Source organism: Epinephelus fuscoguttatus, linkage group LG14, assembly GCF_011397635.1.
Source record: "Epinephelus fuscoguttatus linkage group LG14, E.fuscoguttatus.final_Chr_v1".
NCBI classification, from domain to species: Eukaryota; Metazoa; Chordata; class Actinopteri; order Perciformes; family Serranidae; genus Epinephelus; species Epinephelus fuscoguttatus.
The window spans coordinates 5089479-5106787 of NC_064765.1; the positions used below are offsets into that span (position 1 = coordinate 5089479).

At 43.7% G+C, this 17309-nt stretch overlaps 1 protein-coding gene across 4 annotated transcripts in view; it reads left to right on the top strand.

Moving 5' to 3' along the window:
• The window catches only part of mapkbp1 (mitogen-activated protein kinase binding protein 1), a 61768-nt gene that overhangs the window by 29672 nt on the left and 14787 nt on the right, over nucleotides 1-17309 (top strand). For all 4 annotated transcript variants that reach the window (XM_049595931.1, XM_049595933.1, XM_049595932.1 and 1 more), the window contains exons 3-15: nucleotides 2149-2211; nucleotides 2600-2657; nucleotides 6035-6205; nucleotides 7088-7225; nucleotides 7310-7492; nucleotides 9193-9353; nucleotides 9607-9805; nucleotides 10222-10362; nucleotides 10458-10666; nucleotides 10788-10879; nucleotides 14113-14238; nucleotides 14357-14427; nucleotides 16717-16838. In XM_049595931.1, coding sequence (XP_049451888.1) covers nucleotides 2149-2211; nucleotides 2600-2657; nucleotides 6035-6205; nucleotides 7088-7225; nucleotides 7310-7492; nucleotides 9193-9353; nucleotides 9607-9805; nucleotides 10222-10362; nucleotides 10458-10666; nucleotides 10788-10879; nucleotides 14113-14238; nucleotides 14357-14427; nucleotides 16717-16838 — 1734 coding nt within the window. The remainder of the gene's footprint in view (nucleotides 1-2148; nucleotides 2212-2599; nucleotides 2658-6034; nucleotides 6206-7087; nucleotides 7226-7309; nucleotides 7493-9192; nucleotides 9354-9606; nucleotides 9806-10221; nucleotides 10363-10457; nucleotides 10667-10787; nucleotides 10880-14112; nucleotides 14239-14356; nucleotides 14428-16716; nucleotides 16839-17309) is intronic.

Below are 17309 nucleotides of genomic sequence, written 5' to 3' on the forward strand. Positions count from 1 at the left end.
CTGGGCCGGTCGGTCCAGATTTGGCAACCACCAGAGCCTGTTTTGGTGCTGGCCACCATTTTGTCTGGAAGCCGTGTCCCAGCTAGAATAGGCCCGTGTTTACAACACTTAATTGGGCACAGATTTGGCAACCATCAATGGACCAGGACTCATTTTGGTGCTGGTTGCTGATTCATTCGCCTGCCATTTGTCAGCTGGGCTAGGCCCGTATCTGTAATACCTACATGTGGGCCAGATTTGGTAAAAATGAACTCAGCCAAAGCTGGCTCACATTTTGCACCACTGAGCTGTAACGCAGCCGAGTCAGCTGGCACTCAGCCAGCATTGGGCCGAGTCCTACGGCTACCTGGGTATTGATGTATTAATGTGTTCATCGCTTTAATGTTGCAGCTGGTAAAGGTGGAGCTCTGCTGGGTGGTTTAATCTATAATGTTACAACATCATCTATTATTATTTATATTAATAATTTGAATCTGTAAAGAAACTAAAGAAGATGAAAGTAGTGCAGTTAAAAGGGCAATATTTACCTCTGAGATGTAGTGGAGTAGAAATACAAAGTGACAGAAAATGGAAATGCTTGAGTACAGTACAAATGTTATTATCTTTGTACAGAGCGGGTCCAGAGAGGGTCTGGGACAGTTCGTGGTCTGAGCTGTTTATGAAGTTTCAGGTCGGACAGACTGAGTCACCAAACAGAGACTCATTAAACCTGCACTGTGTTTATACAGCAGAGTGTGTGTGTGTGTGTGTGTGTGTGTAATAGAGAGAGAGAGAGAGAGAGACTGAGCTTAAGGAGGAACTGTTGAACTGTGATCCTTTAAGAAAACTTCAGGAAGTTTTGACTTATTTTGGAAGTTAAACCTGAACTTCTTTTTGTTCCAGAGGTCAGGAAACACATGCTAACAATGACAATGCTAACATGTTGATGTTAAGCAGGCATAATATTTACCATGTTCACCATCTTAGCTTAGTTTGTTAACATGTCAAGTCCAGCTGAGGACGATGGGAATGTTATTATCTGCAGGTATTTGGTCATAAACCAAAGTATTAGACTCACTGTCACTGTGTCAGATGTGTTTGATGTGTGTGTTTGTTCAGTGGGTGGAGCGTGTGTTTTCTTTCAGGTAGCGTTTTCATTTGTTATCCCCTCCAGGTGAAAGCCTGGAGGGGATTGTGTGCGTGAGTGTGTGTTTCCGTTTGTCTGAAGCTTATCTCTCAAACTACTGGACCAATCAGCCTCATACTTTGTGTGCACATGTATGACTGAATGCTCAGGGACTTCTGGTGGTTGTGGTGATTCATAATAGCTGAAAACCCTGTTTTATTGAGTGTTTTATATCATCACTGACTGCTGACTCCTCTTGGTGGGCCGGTAGAGACCACAAGTTTTCCAGAAATTGTTTCACCTAACAAGAACAAGCCATAGGCCTCTGATCAAACAGAAAGAGTTTTAGCAGCTGGAGGCGGCTTTTTGTGATTGTTTTTAATGAGAATGAAGCTTATTGCTCGCTGTTTCTGTGTTGTGAGGCGCCTTGCGTTTCTGTGCTCTAGGCGCCTGGCGTTTTTGTAGGGGCACTTTGAACTCCTCGAGTTGAAAAAATCCAGAGCGGAAAAGTGCTCCACGTCAACTCAGCTTTTTTCCTGTTGTCTAATGGGATGATCTGAGAGGCGGGCCTTCTGTGGTGGTCATGACAACAAATTTACAGTTGGTAGACAATGGAGAAGAATCTGGTGGTGCTCAGTTGCTCAGCAGGACCACTGGACTCCCTGTAGGTTGTAATAATTTTTGTTATGCTGGGCCCGACGATAGACAGTAGGCCTGTAAACGTCCATGATGGAGGAGAAGCTCCTGGACCAACTGGTGGTACCCACCATGATCCAGCCTCTTTTTTAGGGTCTCATGTACCTCGCATTTTGCAACCTGCTTCACGCTTTTTTCTTCACGCCTGTGTTTTGTAATGTTTCTTTTAATTTAATTTCTCGGTTTTTATAATATTATTTCAGTGGGTAGCAACTTAACTGAAATCTATGCATTATTGCATTAAATGTAAAATGTATACCCTATAAAAAGAAAATACAATTAAAAAAATTTAAATCGAAAAAGAAAAAGAAACCTGCTAACTCGTGTATCTGTGTGTGTGTCTGCAGGTGTGTTGTCGTCCTGTTGAATCCCCGGAAGAACAAACAACATCACATCTTCAACAGCTCCAGGTAAAACTTCAACCAATCAGCTCTCACTTCCTGTTCCTGTCAGATATATCCAAAAAAATCTAAATTTGTTTTAAAAATTTGATGTGTTTGTGGTTCAGTTCTGTGTAGTCCAAACTCTGTGAGACAAACTGTGATCTCTTTTCTCTCACAGTTTCTTTCAAACCTCAAACAAACAAAAACCTTGTTGTTATTATTGTTAGTGTACAGTATTTAACTTCGTATCTGAAGCATCAGTGCTGTTGCCGTGGTTACCTGCAGGATGATCAAAGGACGGTCAAACTGCTGATCTGATCACACGGACGATAACAGACGTCTGACAGCTGAGAAGGGTTTTCTGTGGCGGTGATATAAAACAAGTGACCTTCTTCTTTCTTCCTCTGTTCTTCAGGAAGGCGATCACCACGTTAGCATTTTCTCCAGATGGGAAATATGTCGTCACAGGAGAGGTGAGTCTGATCCAGGACCAGACGGGGTCAGGTACCGTCAATATGTCTGATAACAGCTCACAAAGTCACATCAGCTCTGATCACCACAGGAGGAGAGACGTATGTTAGGAAATCAGAAGTTATTAAAGCACTGTTTGTGATTTTATTCACAGATATTAATATTATTATTTTAAGCTTGTGACCCTCTACAACAATTGACAACAACTGAAATATCAACATTATCCGAGCAGATTGATCTGAAATTTAGTGTATTATTCCTGCTCCTTAGAGGATGAACGCTGATGACTTTAGGGACCTCATGTCTTTTAATCTGGTGACATACTTACCAAGTCATGGATGAAAGTGTTGGACATGTGATGGGGCGAGTGTTCACTGGTTGCCATGGCAGCAGAGGGCGAGGCGCCAGACAGACAGACAGACAGAGAGGATGGTATAAAACAGAAGGAGAGCAGTCTGATCAAACAAACTGAAGCTGTCAGACGTTTTCAGACAAAGGTATTTAACATCTGACCAGTTAAAGCTGTAAATCGCCACCTTTAATTTAAAAAGGTCAGATTTAAGGCCGACACACACCAAATCAACTTCAGAGAGCTTTCAGCAATGAAGGCCCCCTGTAACGTCGCCTGATGTCCTCATGTCTCGGCCAAAAAGTTGCACATGAAAACACTGCAAAGACTACAGCTGACAGCCAACTAACAAGGACGTTCTGCACCTGTACGAGAGGAAATAACTCTCCACACCAGCAGACAGTGGTAATCCTAATTCAAAAAGGGAAACAAGAACACTGTCTTGAGGCTAGTTAGCATGTGAACAACACAATCCAATGTGGAAAGAACAAAGCATATTTCCCATGCCTTAGAGATAGGGTAAGGAGCTCAGACATCTAGAGGGAGCTCAGAGTAGGACACTGCTCCTTCGCGTTGAAAAGGGTCAATTGAGGTGATTCGGGTATCTGATCAGGATCCTCCTGGGCACCTCCCGTTGGAGGTTTTCCAGGCACGTCCCACTGGTAGGAAGCCTTGGGACAGACCCAGAACACGCTGGAGCGATTAAATATCTCATCTGGCCGGGGAACGCCTTGGGGTCCCCCAGGAGGAGCTGGAAAGTGTTGCTGGGGAGAGGGACGTCTGGGGTGTTTTGCTTGGTCTGGATAAGCCGATGAAAATGGATGGATGGATGGAAGTGAATAATAACACTATCCATCATGAAACATATTTGCTAAAGAGCTCAGAGGCTAAAGAAAAATAATCCTACCTTATGTAACAAGTTTGTTTTGGTCTCACTCCATCATGACTTAAGCTGTTTGTTTGCTTTCCTCTCTTCTGTTTGTCTTCTAATGTGCTAAGCTGAACTGCCAATCAGAGAGATTTTCATTACTGTTGCGCTCTGTTGTGCCGACACTGAATCAAAACACCGATTCAGTAGAAAAAAATCCAACTGGCACCAACTGTGTGAGATACACCAAGCCAACAAGGGTGGTAGACACTCACTGACGGCCCATCTTTGACTGATAGCCGACCGTTGACTTGGTGTGTCAGGGCCTCAAAAGAAGATTCTTTGGTATATAAAACAGTGTCATCAGCATATAAATGTATAATAAAAATTGTGTATGTTAAATATAACAGAGGACCAAGAATAGAGCCTTGTGGGACGCCTCCACTACCCCTAAGAAAACTTCAATTTACAGGATATCAACTGTCATGAAATTACTAGAAAAGTTATTAAATTAAAATAACTGTTTTCCAGGCCTGGAAATGCTTCGGAAATGACAGAATGAAACATTTTGAATATACATTGTTTTGGCTATTGTTTATTACCCTTAAATCCAGTGCTGCGCTGCTTGACTGTTGGAGTGGATCTTCGGTTTTCTATACCCCAAAAAGGGTTGCAGCCTTGAGGTTTTATGAGGTACCCATATGGGCCGGTCTGGTCTAAGAGGGTAGGCAACTAGTTGGTTGCAGGATTATCTAACTTGCTTACCCACAAATACCTTGGAAGTGCATGTTTTCAGGCCTACCCATTTAAACAACTTTCAAAAAGTCATGGAAAATGGGTAAAATATTGAAAAAAAAAAGAAAAAAAAGTGAATTGTAGCCTCAGTTTCCTGTTGTTAGCTGACAGGAGTGGCACCTGGTGTGGTCTTCTGCTGCTGTAGCCCATCTGCTTCAAGGTTGGACAAGGTGTTGTTGCTTCAGAGATGGTCTTCTGCACACCTTGGTTGGAACCAGTGCTTATTTGACTTCCTGTTGCCTTTCTATCATCTTGAACCAGTCTGGCCATTCTCCTCTGACCTCTGGCATCAACAAGGCATTTTGGCTCACTGGATATTTTCTCTTTTTGGGACCATCCTCTGTAAACCCTAGAGATGGTTGTGTGTGAAAATCCCAGTAAATACTCAGACCAGCCCGTCTGGCACCAACAACCATGCCACGTTCAAAGTCACTTAAATCACCTTTCTTCATCACTCTGATGCTCCGTTTGAACTTCAGCAGCTCGTCTTCACCATGTCTCAATTTATTGAGTTGCTGCCACATGATTGGCTGATTAGCTATTTTCTTTAACGAGCAGTTGAACAGGTGTACCTAATAAAGTCGCCGGTGAGTGTAGATATTTTTATTTTAGATGTATTTAATTTAACAGTCAGATTAAATATAATGAACGGGGCAGAGGAGGAACATAAGGCAGTCCTGAGTGATGAAGAGGAGATGATGAGGATGAAGAGAGGCTGTAGTGTAACAGAAGGTCCTCTCAGCATGATGTGAACTCAACCTGCTGCTGTCGGCTCTGAAACTGATCAGTTCACTCGCTACTGCTGCTGCTGCTGTTCACTGTGGAAACTGAGGACCTGAATCAGACGCCTGATTAAATCAACATGTTTCAGACCAACATGTATAAAATAAATATCCACAAACTACAGTCCTCAATAAAATGATTGTTATTCATTTATTTTGGTAATAAATGTCAGGCAGTGGTAGAAATTCATAAGATCCCATCAGACATGTTTATAAAAAAGTTGTTTCCATTAGAATAATAATTTACATACAACAAATCTTCTTTGGTGTATAAATAATAAAATAATGTTTTACATATATCAGACAGTTAATTCAGAAATCAGAGCATTTACACTGCTGATTAATCTGCTGATTATTTTTTGATTAATTTTTTTTTCATTATTTAAACTATAAACTGTCAAAAATATTGAATGAATATTGACTAATTGTTTCAGCTTCAGCAGAAATATTTTTGAACAGAAACTCTTCATGTCTGACTGAAATCAGTGGAATGATTCTAATGATATTTACATTATTTCAATATTTCTCTTCCTCCTCCCTCATCTCATCTTCCTCTTCCTTGTCTTCCTCCTCCTCTTCCCTCAGAGCGGCCACATGCCGGCGGTTCGAATCTGGGAGGTGTCGGAGCGTGTTCAGGTCGCTGAGCTGCAGGAGCATAAATATGGAGTCGCCTGTGTGGCGTTTTCTCCCAACGGGAAATATATCGTCAGCGTGGGCTACCAACACGACATGATGGTCAACGTCTGGAACTGGAAGGTAAGAGAGCTGCTCTCTGATTGGCTGATCGACTGAGCGATTGTCGAGTGACTGAGCAGCTGAAACTGAATCTCACACAGTGCAACAGTTATTTCAGCAGGTCTGGATGAACGTCAGAACTACTGTGTATTTTTAAAATCAGGCTTTTAATGTGAAAATCTGCAGGAAGTGTTGAGTTTTATTTACAGTGATAAAAACAGGAGAGTAAAACCAGCTTATTGATAAATAGAGAGAGTGTTTGAATGTGACTCGACTTTATGGGAATAAACTTTACACTTAAATCACCAAACATTTCAAAATAAAAGCCTAGTTCAACAGAAGGGTTCAGCACACTGCAAAAGATTTTATAGTAAAAACAACTCTGGTGCAGTTGGACATTAAACCCACTCAGTGAGAGTCCACGGCTCTGATCACATGACTTCTGATGATGTGGTGCATTCAAAGGCCATTTGTTTGGCTCATTGGAGTCGAACTTTACTGCCGTTTATTTTCACAACAGCCGAAAAACACAGGAGACATTTATTAATTTAAAGGAACATTCTGCTGTTTTTCCCCACATTTAAATTCTGGACAGAAGTAATCTACGTAGTTCAAATAACTTATGGAATGATAAGTATTTTATTTATATTTCTACATTTAAAAATCTTTCGGATCATTTTTGTGCGTTTTTATTTTGTAAATCTGAGAGAAAACAAGTTCAATTTTTGTATATTTTTTTTTAAAGACACAATTTCAGTACTTTTATCAATATGACTTATTGACTTGCATCACCTTTTAGCCTTGAGGTCAGAGGTCAGCTGATGGATTTTAGCAGCGAGCTGCAGATGAACATTAAATCCGACCTGTTGACAGATTCTTTTTTTGTTGTTTTGTGTTTACCAGAAAAACATCGTCGTTGCAGCCAATAAGGTGTCCAGTAAAGTGACGGCCGTCTCCTTCTCTGACGACAGCTCCTACTTTGTTACTGCCGGCAACCGCCACGTCAAGTTCTGGTACCTGGATCACGCCAAGACCTCCAAGGTTCTCACATCAGTCGTTCTTTACACACCTGTGTCATGAAAACATCCTGTATGATTACTGATCGTCCTCTCCACTCCTCTGCAGGTGAACGCCACCGTCCCTCTTCTGGGGCGTTCAGGGCTGCTGGGAGAGCTCAGGAATAACTTCTTCAGCGATGTGGCGTGTGGGCGGGGTCGACAGGCCTCCTCCACCTTCTGCATCACTTCCTCCGGTCTGCTGTGTGAGTTCAACGACCGGCGACTCCTCGACAAGTGGGTCGAGCTGCGGGTGAGCGCTCAGTGCAGGAAGTTTACTCAGCACATATGGAGGGTTTCCAGGGGAGGTCCTTTAACCTCACCTTTACATTTACTTTCTGACCTCCAGTGCTTTAACTCCTCACCTTGCTGCAGTGATGTTCAGGTGCACTCCTGTACTCTGTGACATCACTGTTGCTGTGGTTACAGGTGTGCGATTGCAGCTAATGAGAAACTTTGAGGCAGAGAAACACAGCTGTTGTCACTGAGGGCCCGTGTCCACAAAGCATTTTTTACCGCAGAAAAGCAGTGGCAGGGCACTGGAGAGCACTTCCTTGCTTTTTTTAATGACGTGCTGCGCATGGGTTGTGTTTATATCATTAGCTAGGTAGCTAACATTACGCTACATCAGGCCCTGATGTTAACTGACTGCTTATATTTTTCACTGTGTGTCTTTAATGTAAAACACTCTAATGTGAAGTTCCTCTTCTTCCTCCTCCGCTTCCTGTGCAGAGAGTCGACTCTGCATCCGTAAGTCGTCACCTCACCTGGACTCAGTCAGTTCAGCCTGTGACACCTCAACAACACTCAGACTGATGAAGAGCTCCTTAAACATGTTTAGAAATAATCAAACATGACATTTATCAAACATGTAACATAAGCATAGACTGTATTAAAAAAATGGTTGCAGCCAATACTGAGGTGCCCTAAAGCTGCATTCTCACTAATGGCCAGCAGGGGGTGACGCCACCGATTTCAATAAGAAGTCTGATTGTATCAACCTTATTACTGAGGGCGCTACTGGAGGATCAATCATTGGTGCAACTTCTGGTGAAATAGTGGAAGAAGCAGTAAGCTAGTTAGTGGCATTAATTGTAATCACTAATGTTCCTGGTCAAAAAAGGAAAACAAGCAAAGCTTTGAGTTTGCTGTTGAATAAACTGATAAGTTCTGTGAGGAAGGTTTGTGATTAACCAAAGTTGAACTTGGCTCTGAAAGTTAGCATAGATTAACTTTTGCCTTTGCAGATTGAGCTCAGTGCAAAATTTAACTGACCATAAATGCTAGTTAGCACTCCATCACTGTATTTATCATCATATTATAATGATATATAGACTGATGATGAAGAGCATGAATCTGATCTGAAGTATCTGAATCTTCATCCTCACTGGCTGAACTGACTGACCTGGACACGCCCACTTCCTTCCTCTCACTCCATTGGTCCGTTTCACAACACGCTGCCGTCATTCATAACCAACACTCCACCTGATTGGGAGAAGGGACGTGTCACCTCGTTCACCCTCCACGATGATATACAGAGGACCCTGAACGCAGCATTACTCACCTCCACCAACATGTACTGGTGCTGTAGCACTGACACTAGACTGGTCCTACAGTCGTGACGCAGCAGCAGCAGCAGCAGCTCAGAGGCGTCTTTGTCTGAGTCTTCACCCACTCACATTCTCTCACTTCATTTACATTTCAGTCTTTGATTCAGTCCGAGAGACACAAAGAACAAAAACATTTTCAGTCTCACATTAATATGTGGATCAATCCGCCGCCGAAAATAGTCCCTAACAAACGCACTGTTTCCTCCACCTGTGGTCGGACCTCACAAAGGATCAAAAACACATCTTCATCTCCATGGTGTCCTCATCACTCAGCAAGATGAAGTGAAGTGAATGAAGTGTCTCACCTGTCTGTCTGCATGTCCACCTGTCTGTGTGTCCTCAGGCATCTCAGGCCACCTGTCTGTCCGTCACAGACGAGCTGATCTTCTGTGGTTGTTCTGACGGCACGGTTCGAGCTTTCAGCCCCGTCAACCTGCACTTCCTGTGTACTCTGCCTCGCCCACACTGTCTGGGAGCTGACATCGCCAATATGGTGGACGCCAGGTCTCTCTCTCACACACACACACACACACACACACACACTCACACACACACATACTGTATGGAAATTTATACCAAATATAGATAAATGGAAAACAACATACAGAGTGTTCTGTTTCTATTTAGAGGTCAGCTGACCACTAGACATGTAGACAGGTTACCATGGAAACAGACACATCATCATGGTTTTTATTTCCCGTTGGCATGACAACAGTCCTGTTAGAATAACTCTCCTCCCTCTTTGTCTCCTCCGCAGTCAGCTGTTCTCCTGCAGGCCGGAGGCTCGGTACCCGGACACGGTGGCGGTGACCTACGACCCCGCCAACCGCTGGCTGTCGTGCGTCTACAACGACCATAGTGTTTACGTGTGGGACGTCCGAGACCTCCGAGACCCCCGCAGAGCGGGAAAACTCTACTCGGCCCTCTACCACTCCTCCTGTGTGTGGAGCCTGGAGGTCAGTGTGTTCATATAAATCACAAACACAATGAGGGCTTCAGTCACACATTCCTGAGAGGTCAAAGGTCACGGAGCTGAAACACCAGCTCATAAAAACACAATAACATGACATGAGCACCTGCAGCTGCTGCAGCCGTGTGTCCCTGCAGGAAGTACAGAGGGGATTCACTCAGTTGTATATTAAGGATTCACCACAGACACACAGTGGATACATGAGTTCATTATAAGAAATTAATTTTATTAATTATATGATCAGTTTAATAATTTAATGAACTCTTCTTCTGTTAGATGTTCACATTGATTCCAGTCTCACGTCTGTACGATAAATATGAAGCCACAGGCAGCAGCTGTCTCCAGTCAGTGTCAGCGTGTTGAAACACTTGAGTTGAGCACCTCCTCTTGTGTCTCCTGCAGGTGTACCCAGAGGGAGGACAAGGAGGAGGAGGAGAGGCACGACTTCCCCCCGGGTCGTTCCTGTCCTGCTCCTCAGACAACACCATCCGACTGTGGAACACCGACAGCCACAAACTCCTCACCAGGAACATCCTGAGCCATGTACGAGAACACACACACCTCTGCTTTTATATCTACATTACGCACACCTCCACCTGCACACTGACCTGACACCCTCCTGACCTCTGACCCTTCAGGACCTGCAGAAGGTCATATACGTGGACGACAACATCTCCAGCCTCCTGGACCCAGAGAGCATCTCCATCACCGGTAGCAACACTGAGAAGGCGGGGTCATCGGGCTCAGAGGGGCAGCAGACGGACCAGAGCAGGGCGGGCATTAGGACCCTGAGAGTTAGTCCTGATGGACAGCACCTGGCCTCTGGAGACCGTATGGGCGTCCTCAGGTGAGAAGAGGGCGGGGACTCTGTTTGAGTCCAGACAGGAAGAAGACATAAAGCATCTGCACACTTCTAATACTCTGTGTGTGTGTGTGTGTGTGTGTGTGTGTGTGTGTGTGTGTTGTAGGATCCATGATCTGGACAGTATGGAGGAGATCTTGAACGTTCAGGCTCACGACTCAGAGATACTCTGCCTCGAGTTCTCCAAACCAGATACAGGTGAGAAACACCTCTGTTATAAAACAATGTATAAACTCAACACATATGCACTCACTGGCCACTCAAATATCTAATCAGCCAATCACGTGGCAGCAGCTCAGTGCATTCAGTCATGTAGACATGGTGGAGACGAGCTGCTGAAGTTCAAACTGAGCATCAGAATGATGAAGAAAGGTGATGTAAGTGACTTTGAACATGGCATGGTTGTTGGCGGCAGGATAACGCACCATGTCACAAAGCTCACATCATCTCAAACATGACAATGAGTTCACTGTACTCCAATGGCCTCCACAGTCACCAGATCTCAGTCCAGTAGAGCACCTTTGGGATGTGGTGGAACGGGAGATTCTCATCATGGACGTGCAGCCGACAAATCTGCAGCAACTGTGTGATGTCATCATGTCAATATGGACCAACGTCTCTGAGGAATGTTTCCAGCACCTTGTTGAATCTGTGACACCAAGAATTAAAAAGGAGGTCCAACCAGGTACCAGCAAGGTGTACCTAATAAAGTGGCCAGTGAGAGCATAATTCATACTTTTGCACACTATAAACACAACGTTAAAATCAGTATACAACAAAACCTGACACAGACAGTAAATAAAACAATCTTTAACGACATAGAAGACATGTACAGAATAAACAAACTATTTTGTTGTACATAATTTGGAAGTGTCTGAAAAGCCAGTCACGCCTGCAGGTCTAAACTGTGGCAATATTTCCCACGCTACCTTCGCTGTCACATTACCTTGAACCAGCAGCCACTCTGCCCTTGAGCAAGGCAGCAGACCTGCAGAGCTGCTGCAGGGCGGATGCACTGAGGCTGACCTCCACCTCGCTGTGCTGGTGGTGGTTCAGTTGTGGCTTCTGTGACATCACAGTAGAGTCAGACGAAAAAAGATCAGACAGCAGCTCCTCAGTCACAGTCATGTTGATTTATAAAGACCTGTTATGAGCAGTTGATTCACTCGTGACAGGAGAAATTTAAATTTGTCCTGTTGTCTTCAGCGTGACTCAAGAGTCTGCTGTCGACCCACTTTGACTTCAGGGTCATGAGGTCATGTTTTCTCTAACAACAATAATAATAATAAAATCAAGATTTTAAAAGAGTTGCAGCAGCATGAAGCGTAAAAAGAAAGAGTTTCAAAAAGTCTCAAGTGAGCAGATGCATTTTAAGCTTTCTTTTAAAAAACATTTAGCGAGCTAGCTTCCCTGATATCTACAGGTAGTGTGTTCATAGCTTTGAGGCGTCACTGACAAAGGCTGCATCTCCAGTCATCTTCCAGCTGTTTCTGGGAACCTCCAATAAACCAGCAGCAGAGGATCGCAGTGTTCTTGGAGGCGATGTAGCTCGGTCCCAGCCCATGTAGGGCTTTGTATACAAGGAGGAGGAGCTTAAAATCAATTGTAAATGTAACAGGAAGTCAGTGCAGAGCAGCTCAGACCGGCCTGATGTGCTCTCTACTCTTGGTTCTGGTTCATAGCCGAGCTGCAGAGTTTTGAACGAGTCTCTCAGTGATGCGCTACAGTAGTCGAGTCAACTTGAAATGAAGACATGAATCAATATCTCTGCATCTTTTTCATTTAGAAATGGTTGCACATTAGCGATGCTTCTGAGGTGGAAAAATGTTCTCGTCACCTTGTTAATGTGGGACTGGAAGCTTAGATCCGAATCAAGAATCACACCAAGACTTAATCCAGGGAGTTAAATTCCCCAGATTATTCCTCTGATGTAATGACATTAGGAGGTGTTTACATCCTACAGTTATACATATGTTGGATCTTTTAAATCTGCTTTTTTTAGACTAAATTTGTGTGTAAGAAATTGAATTAAAAGTAACATTAAAACAAAAGAATACTTCTAATCTCCTCAAGAAGTATTTACCAGGTACCAGACCATCCTGACATTATAACTCAATATTAGGGAAGCAGGATAATATCGATACATCATCAATATCGACCAACATGCTTTTTCCTAATTTGCACAATGAATGAATATTACATACATCTGAAAGTATTTCATGTCTCCATCTGCTGGTGGGCCGTCACAATAAGAGCATGTATATATAACAACAGAAACGACTTGATGATCACTAAAATTAGGTGGGGAAAAAAAGAGGATATCTTGATATCAGTATTGGTTATTGACCAAATTAGTTGTTATATATCAGCAAAAAATCCAGTATTGTGCCTCAGTACTGAATATTTAAATTATTTAATAGAATATAACGTTTTGTTTCCCTTAAATACTCAGAAAATTGTGCAGAGCTTCGTCTGTGGTTTGTCAAAAAGGTTTGGTTAGTCTGAGGTTGGTGAGGTCATTTGGATGGAATTGGAAATTATGAAGATTATAACTGTAACTTGGTGAGGGCAGTGTTTTTATTACAGATGGAAATGACACACGAAACTACCAAAATAAGAGCAGCTGTGATAAACCAGAGTGATTTTTTAAAATGTTCAAACTAAGGCTGTTTTTAGGTGACATGTGACTCTGGCTCCCTCTCAGTTCTGTTAGTGTGTCTGTGTCTGTGAACTACATCTGGCACACACACACACACACACACACACACACACACACACACACAGACACATAAAACAGGCCAGTAAATGTTCAGTGGGTCTTACTGGGTTGATAATAAAACCAGCAAACTCAACAATAAGACTCATTTCTGTCGACCAGGAAACAACAGCACAGAGGGAGGAATGCTGAGGCTCGTAAACACACACACACACATACACACACACACACACACACACACACACACACACACACAGAGTTTAACAGCAGGATTGACATCACTTCCTGTAGCTTGGTCCAAAGTGCTGAGAGAGAAGAAGCCAGCTCAGCAGTCAGAACGAACACACACAGTTTAATCCTCTCAGACTGTGAAGAGTAAAAATCCTGCTGCTGCCGTCTCACCTCGACAGGATCGTGTGTTTATATCCTAAATAAGATGTGATATTTTCACTTCTCTGGAGAAACAAATGAATTTGACCCGATAAAGTTCACAACACACAGAAAATACATCAGAGTGCTGCAGGCAAATCATAGCACTGAAATCTATAATATCAAGCTCTGGCCTTCAAAATAAAAGCTTTTGAGATGGGGTTACATAGTGTTAAAAACACACACACACATTTATACATGAAGAAGAAAAACTGTATATAAAATTACATGCTCTCAGTTCACAGCAAAGATTTCAAATTTCATGTTTCGTCTGTGTGTCCATCAGGTCTCCAGTTATTAGCCACAGCCAGTCGGGACCGTCTGATCCACATCTTGGACGCGGGCAGAGAGTACAGTCTGGTCCAGACTCTGGACGAACACTCGTCCTCCATCACTGCCGTCCGATTCGCTGGTCAGTCCCTCTGTGACCTCTGACCTCTCATCATGTTGTCAGAATAAACTCTGCTGCTGATGTTTGTCCTCTCTGACCTCATGTCCGTCTTCTTCTTCTTCTTCTTCCTGTCTTTCAGCCAATGAGGGGAAGGTGAGGATGATCAGCTGTGGAGCCGATAAGAGCGTTTACTTCCGCACTGCGCAGGAGGTGAGAGCAGCACCGCAGTGATGTCACAGAGTCTCTCAGTGTTGATGTGTTGATCAGCTGGAACTTACATTTACTTTAGTACTGTACTATTTCTGTTTTTGTTTGAGGTCCTTAAAGGTCCAGTCTGTAGGGTTTATGCGGATATATGGGCAGAAATTGAGCTGAATTTAAAAAGTATTTTTTCTTCAGTGTTTCATCCGTTGAAAATAAGAATCATTGTGTTTTGAACCACCTCAACTGACCCCGTCCTTGATGTGAAGGAGCAGCAGCTCTACTCTGAGCTCCCTCCGGATGTCCGAGCTCCTCCCCCATCTCTAAAGCTGAGCCCAGACACCCCACAGAGGAAACTCATTTCGGCCGCTTGTATCTGCGATCTCATTCTTTTGGTCACTACCCAGAGCTCATGACCATAGGTGAGGGTTGGGACGTAGATAGACCAGTAAATCAAAAGATTTGCCTTCTGGCTGAGCTCCCTCTTCACCACGACGGTCCAGCACAGTGCCTGCATCACTGCAGAAGCCACACCAAACTGCCGATCCATCTCACGCTCCATTCTACCCTCACTCGTGAACAAGACCCCGAGATACTTCAACTCCCTCGCTTGAGGCAGTAACTCTCTCTTAACCCGGAGAGGGCAAACCACCGGTTTCCGACAGAGGACCATGACCTCAGACTTGAAGGTGCTGACTCTCATCCCGACCGCTTCACACTCGGCTGCAAACCGCCCCAGTGCGTCCTGGAGGTCATGGTGTGATGAAGCCAACAGAACCACATCATCTGCAAAGAGCGATTCTGAGGTCGATAACACAAACAGGATCAGTGACAAGGGACAACCCTGGTGGAGGCCAACACCCACTGAGAACGTGTTTGACATAACACAGAGTATGTTTATTTTCTTACTAAGGTCCTCTGTGCAACAGTTTAACAAACTTTAAGCAATTCCTTAAGTATAAGACCAAAATAGGAAAACCTTAAGGAAAAGACTTAAGGATAATTCGTGAAACCAATTTTATTTAAAGGTAGCCTTACCTCTGATTTAAAGGAAGATCTTCACTGAAGGTGCTTTGTGTAGCCGGCCCTTGGATCTTAACTTACCAGAGAAAAAGGTAAACACACATCAGCTGCTGCTTATCTCAAGATCACGACTTAATTATTTCATTACCATGAAGACCAATTTTTCGAGATAACGAAATCATTTTTCACAAGAAAATCAGTTTTGTTTCCTGTGAAGTTGCAGCCAGACCAGTTTTCCCCTTAAAAGACAAGGACTGATCTGAATGTTTTCTCTAATGCGTTAAACCTTAACTGAAGTACAGTCTGATGAGTGAATGATGATGACTACTTCTTTATCTGACATTTTCAGCTTTAATCAGTCGCTACAGTTGTCAAGACGTCATCTATGCACGCTGGCTCAGCACTCCTGATCTCTGATAAACATTAAACACAATAAAAGGAAGAATCCTTTTGTTTCTTGTGATAAGGAGTTGATTATGTCGTTATCTTGTGATAACAAAGCTGATATCCCTCCTCAGTTGCTCTTCCTGAGGTTTCTACCAATTTTTTCCATTGAAGGGGTTTTTGGGGGAGTTTTTCTTATCCACTGTGAAGGGCCAAGGACAGAGGGTTTGGTATGCTTTAAAGACTCTGAGGCAAATTATGATTTGTGTTATTGGGCTTTATGAATAAAATTAAATTGAACTGAATTGAAATTAATTGTCCATTCATGTAGAATGGAGCGTGAGATGGATCGGTGGTTTGGTGTGGCATCTGCAGTGATGCAGGCACTGCATGGGACTGTTGTGGTGAAGAGGGAGATGAGCTGAAAGGTGAAGCTTTTGATTTACTGGTCCATCTGCGTCCCAACCCTCACCTATGGTCATGAGCTCTGGGTAGTGACTGAAAGATTGAGATTGCAGATACAAGCGGCCACAATGAGTTTCCTCCGTGGGGTGGCTGGGCTCAGCCTTAGAGATAGGGTGAGGAGCTCGGAGTAGAGCTGCTGCTCCTTCACGTCACAAAAGGGTCAGTTGAGGTGGTTCGGGCATCTGATCAGGATCCTCCTGGGCGCCTCCTGTTAGAGGTGTTCTGGGCACGTCCCACTGATAGGAGGCCCCACGGTAGACCCAAAAAGCGGAAACATGGAAAACGTAAAAAGAATTTCCTGCCTGAGGTCACAGCAGAACAGTACCAAGTGAATAAATGAATGACAAGAACATGAAGAGGAGACTGTAACCTTCCTCACACTAACACATGAAACATTCCCATCATGTGTCCTTCCTGTCGTCACAGGTGGAGGAAGGGTTGGAGTTCACTCGGACTCATCATGTGGTGAGGAAGACGACTCTGTATGATATGGACGTGGAACCAACCAGGAAGTACGCTGCAGTGGGCTGTCAGGACCGCAGCATCAGGTACATTAATGAATCCACCTGCAGCCGAAACAAACAGTCTGCAGGCAGGATTATTACCCAGCAGGCACCACGGTGATTAGATGGATTAGGATTAACTGCCATGATCCTGTCTTCTTCTTCTTCATCTCTCCCCTCCCCCTCTCTTGTTTCCTTTTTAATTTCCTCTCTTTCCTTTATGTTCCTCTCCCACTTTTTCCAGGTTTTTGTTATTAGATTTTAAATTTTAAAATACAGCACATAACAAGGGTCTTTTCCACTTTTAACCATTACAATATGTTCTGAAGCCGCTGGGAGTGTGAAGGAGGTGAGAGCGAGGGCGCCACCATCCTCATGGGGAACTCGGTTCAGTTACAGTTTCAAAGATTGTTCGACTCGGGGTTCCTCTCCTTACTTCGATTAAAATCATCCATTTGGGCCTGCTCCTCTTATCTTGTTCATTACACATCCTTTAAAAATGGTGTGCTTATTCGC